The sequence below is a fragment of the Eimeria necatrix genome, genomic scaffold, assembly GCF_000499385.1.
Source record: "Eimeria necatrix Houghton genomic scaffold, Enh_scaff99, whole genome shotgun sequence".
Taxonomy (NCBI): domain Eukaryota; phylum Apicomplexa; class Conoidasida; order Eucoccidiorida; family Eimeriidae; genus Eimeria; species Eimeria necatrix.
The window spans coordinates 1-17,934 of NW_013651809.1; the positions used below are offsets into that span (position 1 = coordinate 1).

General features: G+C 53.5%; 5 protein-coding genes across 5 annotated transcripts; 4 read left to right on the forward strand and 1 right to left on the reverse strand.

The window, feature by feature from the left end:
• Positions 1-1,629: 1,629 nt before the first annotated feature.
• Positions 1,630-2,250, forward strand: ENH_00085690 (hypothetical protein; the record flags this gene model as incomplete). The annotated part of the gene is made up of 1 exon (XM_013577957.1): positions 1,630-2,250. The coding sequence occupies one exon, from the start codon at positions 1,630-1,632 to the stop codon at positions 2,248-2,250; it is 621 nt and encodes a 206-aa protein (XP_013433411.1).
• Positions 2,251-3,821: 1,571 nt separating this feature from the next.
• Positions 3,822-4,808, forward strand: ENH_00085700 (hypothetical protein; the record flags this gene model as incomplete). The annotated part of the gene is made up of 1 exon (XM_013577958.1): positions 3,822-4,808. One exon carries the CDS (start codon positions 3,822-3,824, stop codon positions 4,806-4,808), a length of 987 nt encoding a protein of 328 aa, XP_013433412.1.
• Positions 4,809-5,226: 418 nt separating this feature from the next.
• On the forward strand, positions 5,227-6,453 carry ENH_00085710 (Similar to Transposon MAGGYgagandpolgenehomologues, related; the record flags this gene model as incomplete). The annotated part of the gene is given in 2 exon segments (XM_013577959.1): positions 5,227-6,147; positions 6,151-6,453. Coding segments are annotated over 2 exon segments (1,224 nt in total).
• A 4,423-nt stretch (positions 6,454-10,876) lies between these two features.
• ENH_00085720 (hypothetical protein, conserved) lies at positions 10,877-12,052 on the forward strand (the record flags this gene model as incomplete). The annotated part of the gene is made up of 1 exon (XM_013577960.1): positions 10,877-12,052. The coding sequence occupies one exon, from the start codon at positions 10,877-10,879 to the stop codon at positions 12,050-12,052; it is 1,176 nt and encodes a 391-aa protein (XP_013433414.1).
• A 2,385-nt stretch (positions 12,053-14,437) lies between these two features.
• On the reverse strand, positions 14,438-17,617 carry ENH_00085730 (hypothetical protein, conserved; the record flags this gene model as incomplete). Its single annotated transcript, XM_013577961.1, has 3 exons — positions 14,438-14,562; positions 15,126-15,657; positions 15,884-17,617. The coding sequence occupies 3 exons, from the start codon at positions 17,615-17,617 to the stop codon at positions 14,438-14,440; spliced, it is 2,391 nt and encodes a 796-aa protein (XP_013433415.1).
• Positions 17,618-17,934: the final 317 nt, after the last annotated feature.

The window sequence follows — 17,934 nt, forward strand, 5'->3', positions numbered from 1 at the left end:
TGACTGGGGCTGGAGACAGCGCCGGCGCCAGAGTCAGCCTCCCTCCCTTAGGGACTAGGAGGCGAGCTCCCAGGAGGGTGCGAAACAGACAGACAGATTTGATAAAACTCGTGATTTTGTATTCTTAATCGATATAGCTGGAGTTTCTAGGAAATGGACTAGCGTAGGGAGCAGTTTATAGACCCTGCCCAAGGGACTGAGAGCACGTAGTCGCAGCTGCGGGCGCAGTGCACTACACTATGGGGAGGAGGCCCGCAGTGGCGGCGACGCTATCGCCAGCCCCAGTCTCCACACAATTTCCGCACATTTCACGTATTCATTAGAACTAATAGACAGTTTTTCTTATTTTTCCCCTATTGGGAGGGTCCTGTCCTCCTCCAGTGTTGCGGCCCCTTGTATGTCGGTAGCCAGCTATCCTCTCTAGGACACTAGCCAGCCCCGTTGTAGTGCCTGTGCACTACACTGCCCCTCGAGCAGGGCCTACAAACGGCACCTAACGTAGGCCCATTTCCTTGAAACACTAGCTTATATTTATCGAAACACAGTAATTCTTAAGCTTTTCAAAATCTGTTGTTGTTCGATTCGCCCCACTCTGGGAGCTCGCCTCCTAGGCCCTGTGGGGAGGATGTAGTGCACAGGCACTACAATTGTAGTGCGCGGCGCCTACTGCTGCGACTACGCTGTTTCCTGTCCCTCTACAGGTCTACATACTACACCTAGATTAGCCCCATTTCTCGGGCTCTACAGCTTTATTCCGTCGAAAAACGACAATTCAAGAAGTGTCTGTGTTCTCTGTCTTCGATTCGCTCCCTTCTCGGAGCTTACCCCCTAGACCCTAGGGGGGGAGTTCGCATTGGTGCCGGCGCTATCGCCAGCCCCAGTCTCCACACGATTTCCGCACAATTCACGTTTTCACTAGAACTCACTAACGGTTTTTCTTATTTTTTCATGTATTGGGGTGGTCATGTCCCCCTCCAGTGTCGCGGCCCCTTGCAGGTCGCTAGCTAGCTATCATCCCTAGGACACTAGTCAGCCCCATTGTAGTGTCTCAGCACTACAACAATGGAGCTTGCTAATGGCCTATGGACGATAGCTAGCTAGCGACCTACAAGGGGTCGTAACACTGGAGGAGGACAGGACCCTCCTACTAGGATAAAAGTAAGGCAAATTGTCTATGAATTAATATGCATACGTGAAATGTGTGGAAAATGTGTGAAAACTGGGGCTGGCGATAGCGCCGGCACCAGTGCAGGCCTCCTCCCCATAGGGCCTAGGACGCGAGCTCCGAGAGTGGGGCGAATCGAACAGATAGATTTTGAAAAAACTTAAGAATTATTGTATTTCGATAGAAGTAAGCTGCAGTTTCCAGGAAATGAGCCTATGTTAGGTGCCGTTTGTAGGCCCTGCTCGAGGGGCAGGTAGCAGCGTAGTCGCAGCAGTAGGCACTGTGCACTACATTTGGGGGCTGTTCTGGGATCGAACTCTTTGTTCTTTCCGGACTTGGGAGTAGAAATACCATGTTTTAATAACTCATGCCTAGAAATCTTCGCTCGGTAAGGGATGCACCTCCGCAACGGACGCGTTATCGGCCCCACACCGCAAGAGACTTCTACAATGTCAGTAAGCAAAATGCCGAGCGGGACACCAGCCCATCATCGCCACGCGACTCCTATGCCCACCGTGGCAGAGCGGCCGCATGGGCATAAGGAGGCGCCTCCACAAGTGATGCCTATGACCAATGTTATGCCAGGGGACAGTGCCTTCGTCACGTGGGACCAATTCCAGTCCGCTATGAGTGTAATAAGAACTGTTATAGGCGGGACCGGGGAATCGGGAGCAACGACTCCCATACTACCAGAAGACAACAGCACTATGCAGGCCTTTCTGCTGCGCATCGAGCGCCAGTACACCCAGATGGGATTGGAGCCGCGCGAGTGGGGAAATGCACTTATTGACTACCTCGTGGGCCTGGCTCTAACGCATTGGATGTATCTACGGAGAACTATGGACCTAAGCGACTGGGCGACAGTACAGCGCAGGCTTTTGGAGCAGCTTAACAGAACAATGTCGCAGAGTCAATTGTTAGCGGAGTTGGCTAAAGTACGGTGGAATGGAAACCCGAAGGAATACACGGACCGGTTTGCGGCTGTAGCGGAGCGTGGTTTGGGTTTTGCCCCCGACGAACTCGCGGACTATTACTGCACCGGGCTACCGACAGACCTCCATCTTCTAATAACCGATAACGGATAAGTCAAATATCAGTCGTGGGAACAAGCGGCGACCGCCGCAACACGGCTCTACGAGCCCAAGCAGAGCCTGCTGGAACTCCGAGAAAGGACCAGTCGAGCCTTTAGGGCTGCCGTCGAAGCTAATGGACCCCGTGGGCGCCAGGAAATTGAAAATCGTTTTGGGGGAAGCCCACGCGAACTGCTTTGAGTGTCAGGGTCGCGGACATCCGGCGCTTGTCTGCCCAGCAGACACGTGCCGGAACGTACCAGACATCCGGGGGAAATATGCAAGAAGTGTCGCGGCGTGGGACACTATGCTCGGGACTGCCTTACGTATGAACGAGTCCGGCCCGAGTCGGTGGACAAGAGCAGTAGGGCGCCCACCCGTCTTAGCACTGAGAAGACGGAAAGATTAAACGTGCGGGCCTAGGCGTGGTAGGAGACGAGCGTTCTAGGCCGCGTAGCCATGGCAAAGGGATGATGTATGAGGTAGCGACAGGCCCTAATGCCATTCCAGTCTCCCTTGAGTGGGGAAACCAACTCCTCCGCACTGCGGGAAGAACTAATGCGAGCGATGGACACGCGGAAGGGACTCAGCCGTTTTCGGAAACGCGGCGGGAGTCTGGGTCAGCGTCGATCCTGAGTGAAGAGACTCCGGACGCGACGGCGGATAGCAGCAAGTAGTCTGCAGAGGCAATAGAAGACGACTATAGGTCAGATACGACGGAGTTTGTGCCACACTGGTGGAGGGACACTTGCACGAAACAGTCTTACGACCAAGGGGGAGCGTTATGTTGTGCGGGTGCGACGGCGGTACTTCGCGTTGAGCTCGCAGGGAGTCCTTGTGAGGCCATCTTGGACACCGGGGCTTCGAGAACTTTCACTAGTCCTAAAATAATCGAACGACTGCAGCTGGAAGTGCGGAGACTTCCAAAAGAACATAGGTTCACCATTGCTACAGGTGCACAGCTACGCATTGATCGGGTAGTGACGGGATTGACGCTGTGGTGCGGACATACACGTTTTTCCGGAGACCTTTTAGTGGGACCCCTTCCCTACGACTTAGTCTTGCGTTTGGATTGGCTGACGGAACACAAGGTGGCCTGGTATGACAAACTCTAAACCTATGTGAATGGCCAGTGGTGCGAGTTACCGGTCGTTCGGGCTGGTGCAGCAACGCTGCAAGGTGACAGGCCCACCGTTGTCCACCCAAGGACCCCAGCAGAGCAAGCATATGAGATATTGGCCAAACGAGTGGCGGGCAAGTCAGCCGAGGACAAAGCTCTATTCCTACGCCCGCCTCCAAGGAGGTATAAGTCCCACGCGAAGACTAAAGCGAAGGCGGCGATAACGTCGCTCGTTCGTCAGGCGGCGGCCGACACAAATGATCTCAGGACTCCATTGCACGGTTTGCATCTCATACTGGCTTTGCCCGAAGCCTGTTCTGCAGTGCCCCTAAGGCTCTCGGATGAATGGCAAGGCGCGCTTTGTTGCGCGTTAATTGGGAATCGATCCACGTCCTCCGGCTGGCGTAGTCGTTTGACCTCAACCGCCTCGGTGGCAGCGGAGAGTGACGAGGAGTCTCCCTGGCCTATGGCAAAACTCGAGCACACTCTGTTTGACGAATGGATAACTTCGCCAGAGGCGCAGGATACTTCATGTGAGGTTGCCCATGTGTTGCACGAGTATCGAGCGGTTTTTCCCGATACCTTACCTAAGGGATTACCGCCGAAGCGCGCTCATGATCACCATATTCTACTTGTGCCCGGAAAACTTCCCGCGAAATCTGCAGTATACCGTATGACCCCAGATCAGCTCACATTCCACAAACAGGAGACAGCTAAATTATCGGACAATGGTTGGATCGGACCGACTTATTCGCCTACTTGCTCTCCTACGATCATGGTGGACAAACGTGATGATGGCTCCGGGGAGCGGAAGATGCGTATGGTTGTCAATTACCAGGCTCTAAATGCCCTTGCGATAGCCCCTGATTTTCCACTACCTCCCATCCAAACCATTCTGGAGATGCTGGGAGGCGCCAAGTATTTCTCCACCTTGGACCTGGAAGCAGGATTCCATCAAATACGTATGGCTAAGGAAGACCGGTGTAAGACGGCTTTCTGGTCCGTTCTCGGACAATTCGAGTACCGAGTGATGTCCTTCGGCCTTAAGGGTGCTCCCGCTACGTTCCAGGCCAATATTAATGCCTATCTACAACCCTTTTTGGGACAGAGCGTTATTGCGTACCGAGATGATCTACTTATCTATAGTTCCGATCTCTCTGGGCACGTTTCTCTTCTGCGACAAGTCCTAAGCATTTTTCTTAGACACCAGTTCTACCCAAAATTCCGCAAATGCAAGTTTGCAAAGCAAACAATTACATATCTGGGTTACACCATTTCTGCTGCGGGGATCAAACCTGCAGAAGATAAAATCGCAGCCATCCGGCATTGGCCAGAGGCGCTGGAGAACGAAACGCAAGTGCGCCAGTTCCTCGGTACCGTAAATTACTATCGCATGTTCATGGGACCGGACTATGCAGACGTTGCCCGGCCGCTGGTTGATCTAACACGTTAAGACGTCAGTTTCGAATGGACAGCGCTTCACACGCAAGCGGTGCTGCAGCTCAAACAGCGTTTAATCGACTTCAATACATTACAAGTCCCTGACACGACGAAACCCTTCGAGTTATACACAGATGCCTCTGGTTATGCGATCGGAGCAGTTCTCGAACAAGACGGTAAACCCATCGGCTTCCTCAGCCAAGTCATGAACCCCACGCAACAGAGATTGTCGGTCTACGATCAGGAACTCTTGGCGTTGGTCATGGCACTGGACAAGTGGTTGCGCTTGCTCCGTGTCTCCAAGGTAACGCCTTACACTGACCATCAAGCTCTCACCCATCTCCAACGACTCCAAGCATCGAAGCCTCTGCGCGGACGCACCGCCCGGTGGCTAGACTTCCTTGCAGAGTTCCCCGATTTGCACATCACGTATGTTCAAGGAGCGCGTAATCAAGTTGCCGACGCCTGGCCTCCCTAACATCTGCTCGCACGACACACCATCGGTACCGCTGATGCTCGCAATAGGACAAGCGAGCGCGGCTCCCCGCTCTCGTGGTCCGCCTCCCAACTACCGAGAGCTCGCCGGAATTCGTCCGCGACGACCTCGACGACGCAGCATGCCGTCTGCACCTTCACCTACGCCGCCGGAACCCAACCCAGAGCCGGAACATCCTACACTCACAACGAAGACACCAGCTGACCCTCATGATGTGCGCCATTGGCTACAAGCTTACTCGAAGTGTCCTGTTTTTCGCGTTCCCTACAAAGCCGCAGCAAACCAACCAGGAGACGCTCTGCAACTCGAGTTTTGTAATCGCCAATTTACCTTTCGCTACGTAGAGCCTTACCTGCACATCCGCGTTCATGGACTGTCGCGCATCTGCGTCCCACAATTCCCTGAGTTCCTTACTCACGTTCTGCATTCACATCACGACTATGTCACAGCCGGCCATCGAGGCCAGAAGAAGACCTTTGCTGCTCTCAGCAAGCACTACTACTGGCCAGGAATGCGCGCCTACACTACTGCTTATGTTGAGTCATGTACCCACTGTCGAGCGTCAAAGTCTATTAACCAGAAGCCTGCAGGCCTTCTTCAACAGTTGCTCATCCCTTCTCGTCGATGGGCGCACGTGAGTCTCAACTTCATCACAGAACTTCCCCTTACAACGACAGGGCACGACTCGATCCTTGTCATGGTCGACTCCCTCAGCAAGATGGCTCCTTTCGTTTCTGCAAAGAAGTCATTCACAGCAGCAGACACCCTGGAGCTTCTCGCAGACCGCCTTATCCGCTATCACGGTTTTCCAGAGGTGCTCATATCGGATCGCGAACCCCGTTTTCAGTCGGATGTTTAGAACCAGCTCTGTCGCCGCTTTAACATCAAACGGTGCATGTCCTCGTCCTACCATGTCCAAAGCGACGGCCAAACTGAACGGGTTAACCGCACACTGGAGCAGATGCTTCATACCTATATCAAATCTGACCAGGGCGAGTGGGAGCGTTTGCTTCCGGCCTTGGAACTTGCCTACAACACCACAAGTCATTCATCCACTGAGCTCTCTCCTTTCGAGGTCGTGATTGGAGAGAACCCATTGACTGGTGCGGACCTTGATATCGTCGGCGCGTTAGCTCCTACGCTCACTCCTCCGATGACTTAGCTTTTCCGGCAGCTCTGCGACAGAGCACAGAGTCACATCCTGAAGGCAAAATGGCAGCAGAAGTACTACGCAGACACGAAGCGCTGAGCAGTGGAGAATGCGGTGGGCGACAAGGTCTGGCTCAGCAGCAAGCACCTACCGCCTTTCAACAGCTGCCCTAAGTTCGAGCCCCGTTACCGTGGACCCTTCGAAGTCATCGAACGCATAGGAACCGTCGCTTACCGTCTCGCTCTGCCTCCCACGTATGAATGCCATAACGTTTTCCACGTTTCGCAGGTAGTTCCCCACCGCCCCCGCCCTCCCGCCTGGCCTCCTATCCACGATGCAGCAGGCAATCCCACAGAGGAATACGAAGTCGACTATATTATGGACCAACGCGGCTCGAGAGATGCAGCCCAGTACCTCGTGAAGTCGAGCGGGACCCCTGAAGATCAAGCCACATGGGAGCCAGCTCATCACCGTACTGGCTGCCCGTGTTTGCTTCGCGCTTGTCGCCGCCGCCAACGAAGACGTCTTCAGGCTCGAAACAACATTGGTCCTTCCGAGGCGTAGACGTATGGGTCCGCCATATTCCAGCTCCTACAGCAAGGGCACCCTTCAATGAGGAGGGGGGAGGGAGCGCTGCTCACCGCGTGCGCTCACGGCGTCAGCTTTAGAAGAGCACAGAGATTGAAAAGGCAAAAATAATGTGTTTTGGGGTAGGTCTCTTCAGTCCGGCAAGGGGGGAAGTTGTAGTGCACAGATACTACAATGGGGCTGGCTAGTGTTCTAGGGATGATAGCTAGCTGGCGACCTACAAGGGGTCGCAACACTGGAGGAGGACAGGACCCTCCCAATAGGAAAAAAATAAGAAAAACTGTCTACTAGTTCTAATGAATACGTGAAATGAGCGGAAATTGTGTGGAGACTGAGGCTGGCGATAGCGTCGGCGCCAGTGCAGGCCTCCTCCCCACAGGGCCTAGGAGGCGAGCTCCCAGAGTGGGGCGCATCGAACAGACAGATTTTGAAACACTTAAGAACTGTTGTATTTCGATGAAATTAAGCTACAGTGTCCGAGAAATGGGCCTACGCTAGGCGTAGTTTGTGGGCCTGGATGCAGCGTAGTCGCAGCAGTAGGCGCTGCGCACTACACTAGCAAGCCCCATTGTAGTGCCTGTGCAATACACCGTGTGTCCGCGACCCTGACACTCATGGCAGTTCGCGTGGGTTCCCCCAGGGCGATTTTCGCTTTCCTGGCGCCTACGGGGTCCATTAGCTTGGATAGCAACCCTGATGGCTTGACTGGTCCTTTGTCGGAGCTCTAGCACGCTCTGCTTGGACACGTAGAGGCGTGTTGCGGCTGTCGCCGCTTGTTCCCACGACTGATACTTCGCCTGCCCGTTATTGGTGATTAGAAGATGGAGGTCCGTCTGTAGCCCGGTGCAGTAGTAGTCAGCGAGCTTGTCGGGGGAGACACCCAAACCGCGCTCCGCTACAGCCACAAACTGGTCCGTTTATTCCTTCGGGTCTCCATTCCACCGTACTTTATCCAACTCCGCTAACAATTGACTCTGCAACATTGCTTTGTCGAACCGCTCCAACAGCCTGCGCTGTACTGTCGCCCGGTCGCTTAGGTCGATCGTTTGCCGTAGATGCATCCAATACGTTAGAGCCGGGCCCACACGCTGGTCAATAAGTGCGTTTCCCCACTCGCGCGGCTCCAATCCCATCTGGGTGTACCGGCGCTCGACGCGCAGCAGAAGGGCCTGCATAGTGCTGCCGTCTTCTGGTAGTATGGGAGTCGTTGCGCCCGATTCCCCGGTCCCGCCTATAACAGTTCTTATCACACTCATAGCGGACTGGAATTGGTCCCACGTGACGAAGGGACTGTCCCCTGGCATAACACTGTTAATAGGTATCACCTGTGGGGGCGCCTCCTTACGCTCATGCGGCCGCTCTGCCATGGTGGGTTTCGGAGTAGCATGACGATGATGGGCTGGCGTCCCGCTCGGCATTTTGCTTACTGGCATTGTAGAAGCCTTCTGTTGTATGGCGCCGATAACGCGTCCGTTGCGGAGACGCATCCCTTATCGAGCGAAGATATCTAGGTGTGAATCATTAAAACATGGTATTTCTACTCCCAAGTCCGGAGAGAACAAAGATTTCGATCCCGGAACAGCCCCCAAATGTAGTGCAGAACACCTGGTGCGACTACGCTGCTACCTGCCCCCTCGAGTAGGGGCCTATGATAGCCTTCTACCTTCGGCGTATTTCCTTGAAACAGTAGTCCAAATATCACGAAATGCAGTTATTTATAGGTTTTCAAAACCTGTTCCCTTGAAAATCCCTCCCGCTCAGGGTTCTCACCTCCTAGGCCCTGTGGGGAGGAGGCCTGTACCGGTGGCGGCGCTTTTGCCAGTCCCAGTCTCCAGGTATTTACAGACATGTCTAGTGTATGCATGCTAATTCGCCGACAAATTGGCTTACTTCGATCCTAGTAAGAGGGTCCAGTACTCGTTCACCGTTATGACTTTTTGTAGGTCGCCAGCTAGCTATCTTCTGTATGTCACCAGCAAACCTTATTGTAGTGCCTGTGCAGTACATTAGGCGCAGCATCGCAGCCGAGAGGTAAAAGCCAATCTTTTAGACGAGTGCATTTCAGTAGCAGTTTGTTCAACTATGGTGAAAAAAGGCCCATGTATAATAGGGATTCACGACGCTACGTTGGATAAAGGAAGGGTAGGTAGTAACACATTCGAGCTTCTCCACGTAATAGCCACTGTCTATTACTGAATGCACAAGTGACTACGAGCCACTGGGAAAGATCGGTAGAAATACAACGGAGAGCATCTGACAGCAGCTAGACCTGAAGACAAGCCAAGCCTCGAGACAAGCGCCAATTGTCCTAGCTGCGAAGAAGACCTGAAAGTATAAATAACTCAGAACCGAATTAGTGAGCGCGTACCAAATTAGAGAGCTGCTACAGCCCAGGTGTCCGGTTTAAAACTCGAACTCAACATGCGAGGCTAACGGATCCCCAAGTGAAAATGTAGCTAGTTTACAGCTCTAATAAATGCCCATTCAGAGTTGTTCTGTTGTGCAGTTCCTGCTGGAGTGTCTCGACACTAGACCAGATCTCTGGCCGAAAGCGCTTCACAGCACGGTAGTACAAGTCAAGAGACTTCACTTATGGGACATCCAAATAGTGAATGTTCCTGAACGATAGTTTACATGTTTTCTTTGTGGAGAAGCACTACTAGTTTGTGGCATTGCGTCAATAAATATTGATGACTAATGCATAATAACCGCCCAGACAGCAATAGACACACGCAACAAGCTTAGACCCCCTATCTCTGCAACCTGTTTCAAAAAACTAGTTGGCGCAGAAGGACAATTTGTTTCCTTCACTCATCAATACAGACAAGCTGAAGATACCTCTGCGTGGTCACTGCCCTTTACGGTCCCTAGCTTTGACTCACAAGTACTCCCAATCGAACAGTTCTGCAGAAACAAACAGCTCTATCTGAGGGATGTGAGACCAAATGCTCGTGCTAGAAGGCGAACTATTGGACAGCAAAACAGCAGTGAGCAATGGGTGACGCACCTGCAGCAACGGAGTGCCAAGCCCTGCATCGTGTAGAATGAACATCTGCCCCCAACACTATTGCAGGCCACACCGACAACACCAGACGAAACATCTGGAAAGGTAGGTGTTTCATCACATTACAGCAAGGCTAGCTAGTGTGGTCAGCGCCCGCAGCCCACAACGGAACAACACTAAGATGCACTTCCACCCCACAAGTTGAAGGCAGAGCGCCACACGGCTTTAAGATCCCCTAAAGCAATTTATTTATTTTTGGAAAGCTGTGTTTTTCACCAGCGGTAGGCCTCGAGAAGGGAATGGAGACACGCAATAAAGGGGGGTTCATCACGGAGCTGGCAGCCGGCAGGGCCCGCTGAGTGCCTGCGTATGCCCCTCTCCGATATTAGTCTCCTTTCTGGCACACCAGGTAAGCGCTCGTATTCCTGTTTATTCATGTACCTTAAATTGCTTCTTTTTGAAGCCGCTGCGAGAAGTCCCCAGCCATCTTCCCTTTTCTCGCTTGCCTGATGCTACGTCGGGGAACACGACAGGTGGCAGGGCCACGGCGGCTGCTCCCTTCGCTTGGATTTGAGGGGCTTGCGAAACCATAGGGCCGTAGAAGGCCCAACGGACAGACAAGAACAGCATCGCAAAAGTCACTGGAAAAGAGCTGGCCGTTTCCGTGGCTCCAGTGCCGCCTTTCCCCACGGGGCTCTCAGCTCTTCCCTCAGCATTCCGCAGCTTGTACTAGTCGTCTCTTAGTGGCCTTTTTTCAGCCTCCACCTTCCGTTTGGGTCTTGGTTTCTCTTACGCTTTCCTGCGCCCCCTCCTTACTCCCCTGGTTTGAGCAGCGCCAGGCAGATGCACTCTAATACTGAGAGGCTCAGCGCTTGGCGCCACCTTTGGGCTATCGCCGTTGTGGCCTTCCTTCTAGTTGTGGCTCCAGCGGCTCGTAAGCGTCCCCTCCGGCAAGAAATAGTGGATGGAGCTACCATTGAGGCCCCTCAGGCGTCCCTGCACAGATGGTGGACAACCCTTCAGGAGCAAGTCGTTGCTGCAGACTCCACGCGCGCAGTGAGCAGTGAGTATGTTTCACGGCTTCCGGCGGATCAGCAGGATCTGTGCGAACGTTTTTCCCAAGTTTGTCTCGACAGTGTAAATGGCGACGATGATCATAGCAGCAGCGAAATCAGCAGCAGCCGCAGAGATAGCAGTTTGAGGGAGAGGGTCTTCGGAATCGGGCTCGCTGAGATGACGGATTTCGCTCTGGCAGCTCCCTTTTTATTGGCGTCTAAATGGACTGCCTTTACGGAGATGGTGCTGAGTCTTGGGATTCTCAAGGATAAATACCTCAGCAGGTTTGCTGCTCTGCAGGAGAAGCTCGCTCCCTTTCTCCTTATAACGCAGGAAGAACGAGCAGAAACAGCAGCAGCAGCATCCCGGCCTCCGAGCAGGCCTCGCACTCACCGGAGACAATCAAGCAAGCGTGGTAAAAAACATGCTGTTCACGAGACATCGGAACATGCAGCTCTGGCCGCACAGGGGAGGTATTCAGCAGCTGGAGCAGCAGTAGCCGACGCAGCAGCGGCGACAGCGGCTGCAGCTGCTGCTGAGGGGACAGATTTGGGCATTGATATGGAGTATGTGAGAATTAGCTGGACGGAGTTGCAGCAGCTTGCTGAGGAAGAACGCCAGGTAGCCTCCACCTATCTCGCACTAGCTGCGGAGGGAAATTTATTTCATTCAGCGCCGGATGATTGCCTGTGGGAAGCTTTGCTACAGCAGGTAGTCATTAAGGCAACAGCAGCAGCTTCCGCAGCAAAAAGTGGCTTGACCGCGACCTTTCCAGACCTGTACCGCGAAGGTACGGAAGGGTACAATACTGCATTCGCTGCACTTGCTGCTGCTGATGACCACATCCGACTGCTGCTTTCGCAGCAACAGGACACATACGCAGGTAGCCAGCCTGTTCTGTTCTTCTTAAGAGGAATCTTGCTGTCTATATGCGAAGGAGGGGAATGCACTGGAGTTTTTTAAGCGTAGGGGTGAAGCAGCAGCAGCACCTGTTCGTGCTGCTGCTGGTGCTGCTGGCACAGCCGAGGTGCACCTGTGGCATTAGAAGCGAGACAGCCGTGAAGCCTACTGCTGCAGAGCACGTCCGGTGTTATTTTCTCCTGTATGGCCCGTGCAGCATCAAGGCATATGGTAGCATCAACAGCAGCCGCAGCGCCTGCAGCAACAGCAGGATGGCACTTGGAGATCAAGGAAGAGAGACAGGGATGTAGCGTTGGTGGGGTTCTCACTCCATCTGCTGAAGTTAATCCTGTCATCTGTGTCCCAGAGCCGTTACCCTTCTTCACAGTGAGTTAGCCGCTACTGCGTACGGTTCTCCATTTGCCCCGCCTTTTCGCATTCGTAAGGCATCCCTTCTCCGCCTGTAGTGGCGTTGCTACGTGCCGCGAGTGCTTATCGGTATATTGCTGCATTGCGGGCATCATAAGGAACTCATTTGCGGCAGCGTGAGACCATACAGATCTGAATCACCAGCAAAAGTGACAGCAGCGGGAGCTGTAGCAGCGGCACCAGAGATCTCCAAAGAGTTTGACAGTTTGATTGGCGATGTTCTGTCATGTCAACGGGAGCGAGCGGCGTTGGCGCGCCGCGGCAGCAAAAAGAAAGGTCAGTAGATGATACACGATAGGTGCAGCTAACAGTAGACAGTCTGACTCTGGTTAGCTGTAGTTTGTAGCGACAGGCACCAATGGATTTTGTCGGCCTTCGCAGCTTGCTGCTGCACAAGCTTCTCATTTGCTGCTCGTGGCACCAAAAAGCAGTTTTGGCATCTTGAATGACCGCTGACCTGAAGAGACTCTGGAGTAAATGTTTCTTCATTGTGTAGAGCATTTTGCGTTGCTTCCACCCGCATGAGGCATTTGCTCTCATCCTCTCATCTTGAGATCGGACTGTCTTTCCAGTTTTTTTACATCATAATCAGACTTTATTATCCGACACAGGAGCAGAGGGTTCGCTAGGTAGAGGCAGAGGAATCCCCAGGGAATTACCCAAATAGCACCACAACTCTCTAGACAGCAGAGAGTACTGTGCGAACAAATATCAGCAGGAGTCATATACAATGCGTAGATACATGTGGGACGAACAACTGTGAAAACAGGAGGCGCATGTAGGGTCCTGCATCGCCATTCATTCCCCCAACAAAAGAATGCAGCACAGATTCTACGCTGGCTGCGAAATAGCCGGAGTTTTTGACCGCCGCTGCCTCCAACACGCACTATGTAACCGCCTAAGCTTCCGGAGACCGCGGTGACGCATGCATTTCGGCATTTTAAAGTCAGCGGAGCGGGTCTCGTGTCTATCGTAGTCCGGGGGCGCACGCTTTTATTCTGATTCCCCAACCATTCAGTCTCGCATGCGTTGCAAAGGCCAAATGACATTCTCATGCTCGTTCCTGTTTCCCACGTCTGGTTGTGGGGATCAGGCACGTCCATGATAAAGTCATTCTCATGGTTTTGTGTGGTCACTTCGCCGTGTCTCCAGCCCTGAGTCAGGCACTCATTCCTGCTTTCGTCATTGCTGGGAGTACCCTCACAGCTCGGGCATCTCTTGCGCGCTCTGGCCTGCTTACTTTTTTGTCTTTTGCCTCCAGCCGTTCCGTTACTCGTCTGTGGCTTTCACCGCCCCCAACACTTCCTGTCTTGTGTCTAACCCGCAAATATTTGCTTCGGGCCGTACTGACAATCTTTCCGCATGCAAGTGTACACATATTGCTAGAAGTACCGGAGGTCTCCTGCTGGCCTGACGGCTGAACTGTGTGCTTCGACTGCCTGCCGCCAGTGGCCGCTTACTGCCCAAAGCAGAGAAAGAGCAATCTCTGTGCAAATTCCACATAAACTGCATTCAACAGCAAAAACTACGAGGCCTTTCTAATTGAAAGTCAACTTGCTAAGACGGACTCGTTTGGTTGTTGCTTCAAACGGACAGCAGAAAGGAACAGACGTATCCATCCCTCATATTTAAATAAACCCATTCGGTGATAATGCAGCAGCAGGAATTGCTGCAGCAGAAGTGCCTGTGCCGCTACTGCACTTGTTCGTCTGTCCCTCCTTGCTGGTCTTTCCCCTCAAGTTACAAACTCATGCATGCGTTGCTGCTGCTTTACCTGCTGCTGCTGCAACTGCGTCTGTTGCTGCTTAACCTGCTGCCGCTGCGACAGCACCTACTGTAGCAGACAGAATGGTGCTGCTGATGCGCGACGTGTTGCCTGTGGCACTGCACGTGCTGACGCTGCATGTAATTTTATTCGTTCCGCTCGCCGCCGTTGCTACAGCGAGAGTACCGGCAGCAGTAGCACCAACAGCCACTTCACTTTAAGAAGTCCAGAAATCGGGGCCGCGGAACTGGCGGCTAGTCAGCACCCAATATGTACACAATGGCATCTCTGAGCTGCGGCAGTCTGCGTAAATCGCCGAAGCTCTCAGCGCGGTTCAATGCAGCCACGCAGGATCGCCGCCACGCCTCGAATGTTACGTCTGAGCATACACAGAAACAATAGCCGAAATGAGCAAAGTGGGGAACAAATAAATGTGGGGGGCCAGACTTCGTAAAAGTAATGCACGAACACAGGCGAAAAAGCGCGACGGGAACGTTTACAAGCCCATCGTGGCGGGGGGGCAACAACGGATTGCATATCGGCAGTAACAGGAATATAAATGCTCGCAAAGCTGTTCAACTTTCATGCATAAACTGCACGCGCAAACACACTCCGCTGCAAATACCATGTCGCATTTTCGCTAATCCACTGCAACCATCGGTTTCACAGATGAGCATGCGATCGTTCACATGTGTATGGAAGAGCCACGCGGCAAATTGAAAAAGCGCAAGTAAGCAAAATGCTCAATCTTTGAAAGAAATGAAACAACTGCACATCAAAACGCGAAGCCACCTAACACTGGGAACCCCACAACCACTGAGTTCATGGCTCTTAACAGTGAAAAATCTTCATGCTAGTATTGCTACTATCGTTACTGTTGCTGCTGATTTTTCCCTGTGAATTTTACTATAGATTATCGAAGTGGCTATATTCCAAGCTTACACTTCCTGAGAATTGCTTCCTTTGGCGGAGATGGCAAAGCTTCTAATGCCGGTCTCCTCGACCCTTCTTGTTGCTGTTGCTGTTGCTGCAGCAGGGAAAGCAGCTGCAATTGCTGCAGCCGCTGCTGCTGCTGTTGCTGCTGTGAATGCATCGGAGAAAGGGACTTAAGGGGCCTCACAGGAGACGTGTCTCTTTTCATCCCTTTTGGCTGCATCAGCAGCAGCTGCTGGTGTTGCTGCTGGAGCTGCGAGGCCCTCAGCCCGCCAGCCGTAGCCGCTGCAGCAGCAGCTACGGCTGCTGTCGCAGTTCCACTGGCTGCACCTCCTCCTGAAGCGGCAGCAGCCGCTGCAGCTGCAGCAGCAGCAGCAGCCGCAGCGCTTTCTTTCCGGGCAAGCGCCTCTACGTACAAAAGAATCTGCTCAGGCCTTCTGCTGCTGGGCAGCCTGTGCTGGATAATGCAATCTCTGAATAACGAAACGAACTCTTCCAACTCCTGAGGAGATGTGGCGGCGCGCACTCGACGTTGACTAGCCTGAACAAGAAATTTCCAACAGCACATGAGGCCAATCTAAGTTGTCACATAAGAATGTGATAAAAAGGAGTAGAAATAACAACAAAATACAAACAACATGTTGCCTTTTCTGTGTCTGGCTGTTCCCTCGCTGCTTCTCCTGCGATGCCGTAGAGGATTATCTACTGGGGAGTGACACCGGCGATTGTCCCAGCTAAAGTAGTACAACTCCGCATATCAAGCTCACTTCGATACAGCGGCAACTGAGAGCACACAAATCCACTGCGTCTCGTGGAACGCCGGCGGCAATAAGAGCTGAAGGGGAGGAGCAGAGACGCAACAGGTCCTGAAGCACCATTCCTAGTGCCTCACTTAACAAACGCATATTAATACTGTTGCTGCTGCTGCTGCTACTGCTGCCACTGCTGGTGGTCCCAAAATTTTGGCTGGTGCTGCCCGTATTGCTACCCGCCGCTGCAACTCTACGGGAAAGCTCCACTCCTCCTCGTGGCTGCTGCTGCACCAGCTTCTGCTGAGAATCAGGAGCAAATGAGCTTCCGAATACAGGTAGTTCGCCCAAAGGAGCACCAGTTCGCGACCTTGGGGGCCGCCCTCTCTTCCTGGGATTATTCTGCTGCTGCGGATGCTGTTGAGTTCGGGCGTGCGCCCGCCTGAATGCCCCATCCGTAGCTTCATCATCTGTGAGGTGAGTTGTAGGCGGCCTCCTCTTCCGTAGCTCGTAGGGCCTGCCCCCAGATGTTGTTCCAGCTTGCTGTGCTTCGCCACTTGCGCCTGCAGCTGCAGCGCCCCTGCTGCTATCGGTATCCGCTGCAGCCGCTGTTTCGTCTGCGTCTGTTTTGCTGCCTTCGTCTGTTTCATCCATTAATGTCAAGCCCAGTCTCTCGAGCTCGTCGCTATCATCCCCATCACGGAGAGGCTGGCCAGCAGCCGCAGCAGCAGCTGCAGCAGCCCCTGCCCTTTGTCTGTACTTCTCCGTGAGCTCTGCAGCAATGGCGGCAGCGTCAACGGCTTTGTCTCCGCCTCCTGCCAAGATCTCTTCCTGTCTTCTCCTGCACTCTACCGCCAGTTGCCTTGCCTCCGAAAACCCATAGCGTGGCACGGAGAAATACACATTTTTTTTCCTTCCGCTGCTGCCATGCTGCACCGGCCCCACAGCTATCCACTCGTGGCGAGTACTGCTGTAACATACACCCTTCACTCTTTCCACGCGTTTCGCAAGCATCTGCCACCGCAAATAAAGCTCTGGCCCCACCACACGCTGACGGCGCCGTGGTGTAACTGCAGCTCCTACCTCACCTCCAGCATCATCGGCCGCCGCTGCTGTAGCAATAGCTGCTTCCTCTCCCTCTTGTTCCGCAGATACTGCTGCAGCAGACGACTCTGAGCCTGCTCCTACTGCCAGGGATGACCCTGTGTCTGTTGCTGCCGCGCCTTCTGCTGCAGCAGCGGAGACAGTGGCTGCTGCTGCTGCTGCGGCAGACGATAGAGCCACTGCTGCTTCTGACGCCTCCCGTGCTTTCCCTTGCCTCGCATTGCTAGATGTAGATGGCGACTCTAGAGACTCCGCAGCTCCTAAGTTCGCTTCTTCAGCTAAAAATGCTGCAAGGGAAGGGAGGCCATCAGACAGCCGCGCTAGGGCCAACTTGGGCGGTACCGTATCGTCCGCCTTGTCTGGTGTTGCTGCATCAGAGCCTCCTGCTTCAGCTCCCCGTTGTAAATGGTGCTTTGTCCTGGTGCTCCAGCCGTTTACACCTTGCAATCTGGGGTCTTCTCCGCTCGTTTCGGACTTGGGTGGCTGCTGCCGATGCTCGTGCTCTTCCTCCGATTTAGCAGAGCTAGCAAACGTAGCACCAGCAGGAGTGGACCTTCTGTCATGCTCCCCTCGCTCCTGCCACTGCTGCAAGCTAGGTCCTTCGACCTGTTCTAGGCAGGCCACCGAGTCTGGAGAAGCGGTAGCCATTTGAACAGGAGCAATGCTGCCGCTGCTGCTGCTGTTGTAGCTGCTGCAACTATCTGTGCAGCACTTTTATACTTGTGAGACAACACGTGCCGCATGCACTGTTTCAAACTGTGCTGTTAATGGCTTTGGCGTCGTCGCTGTGGTGCTTCAGAGGCGCTGGGTTGAGTTGATGGGCTTCGCTACATTTGCTGCTGCTGCTTCAGTGTCCCTTCCCGAAATTCTCGTACAACGCAGGAGTGAGAGCAACCGTAGGAGCAGGAAGCGCCTTGCCTTCAAGGATTTCAGAGAACAGCTAGGCTCTCGACCCCCCCCCCCCA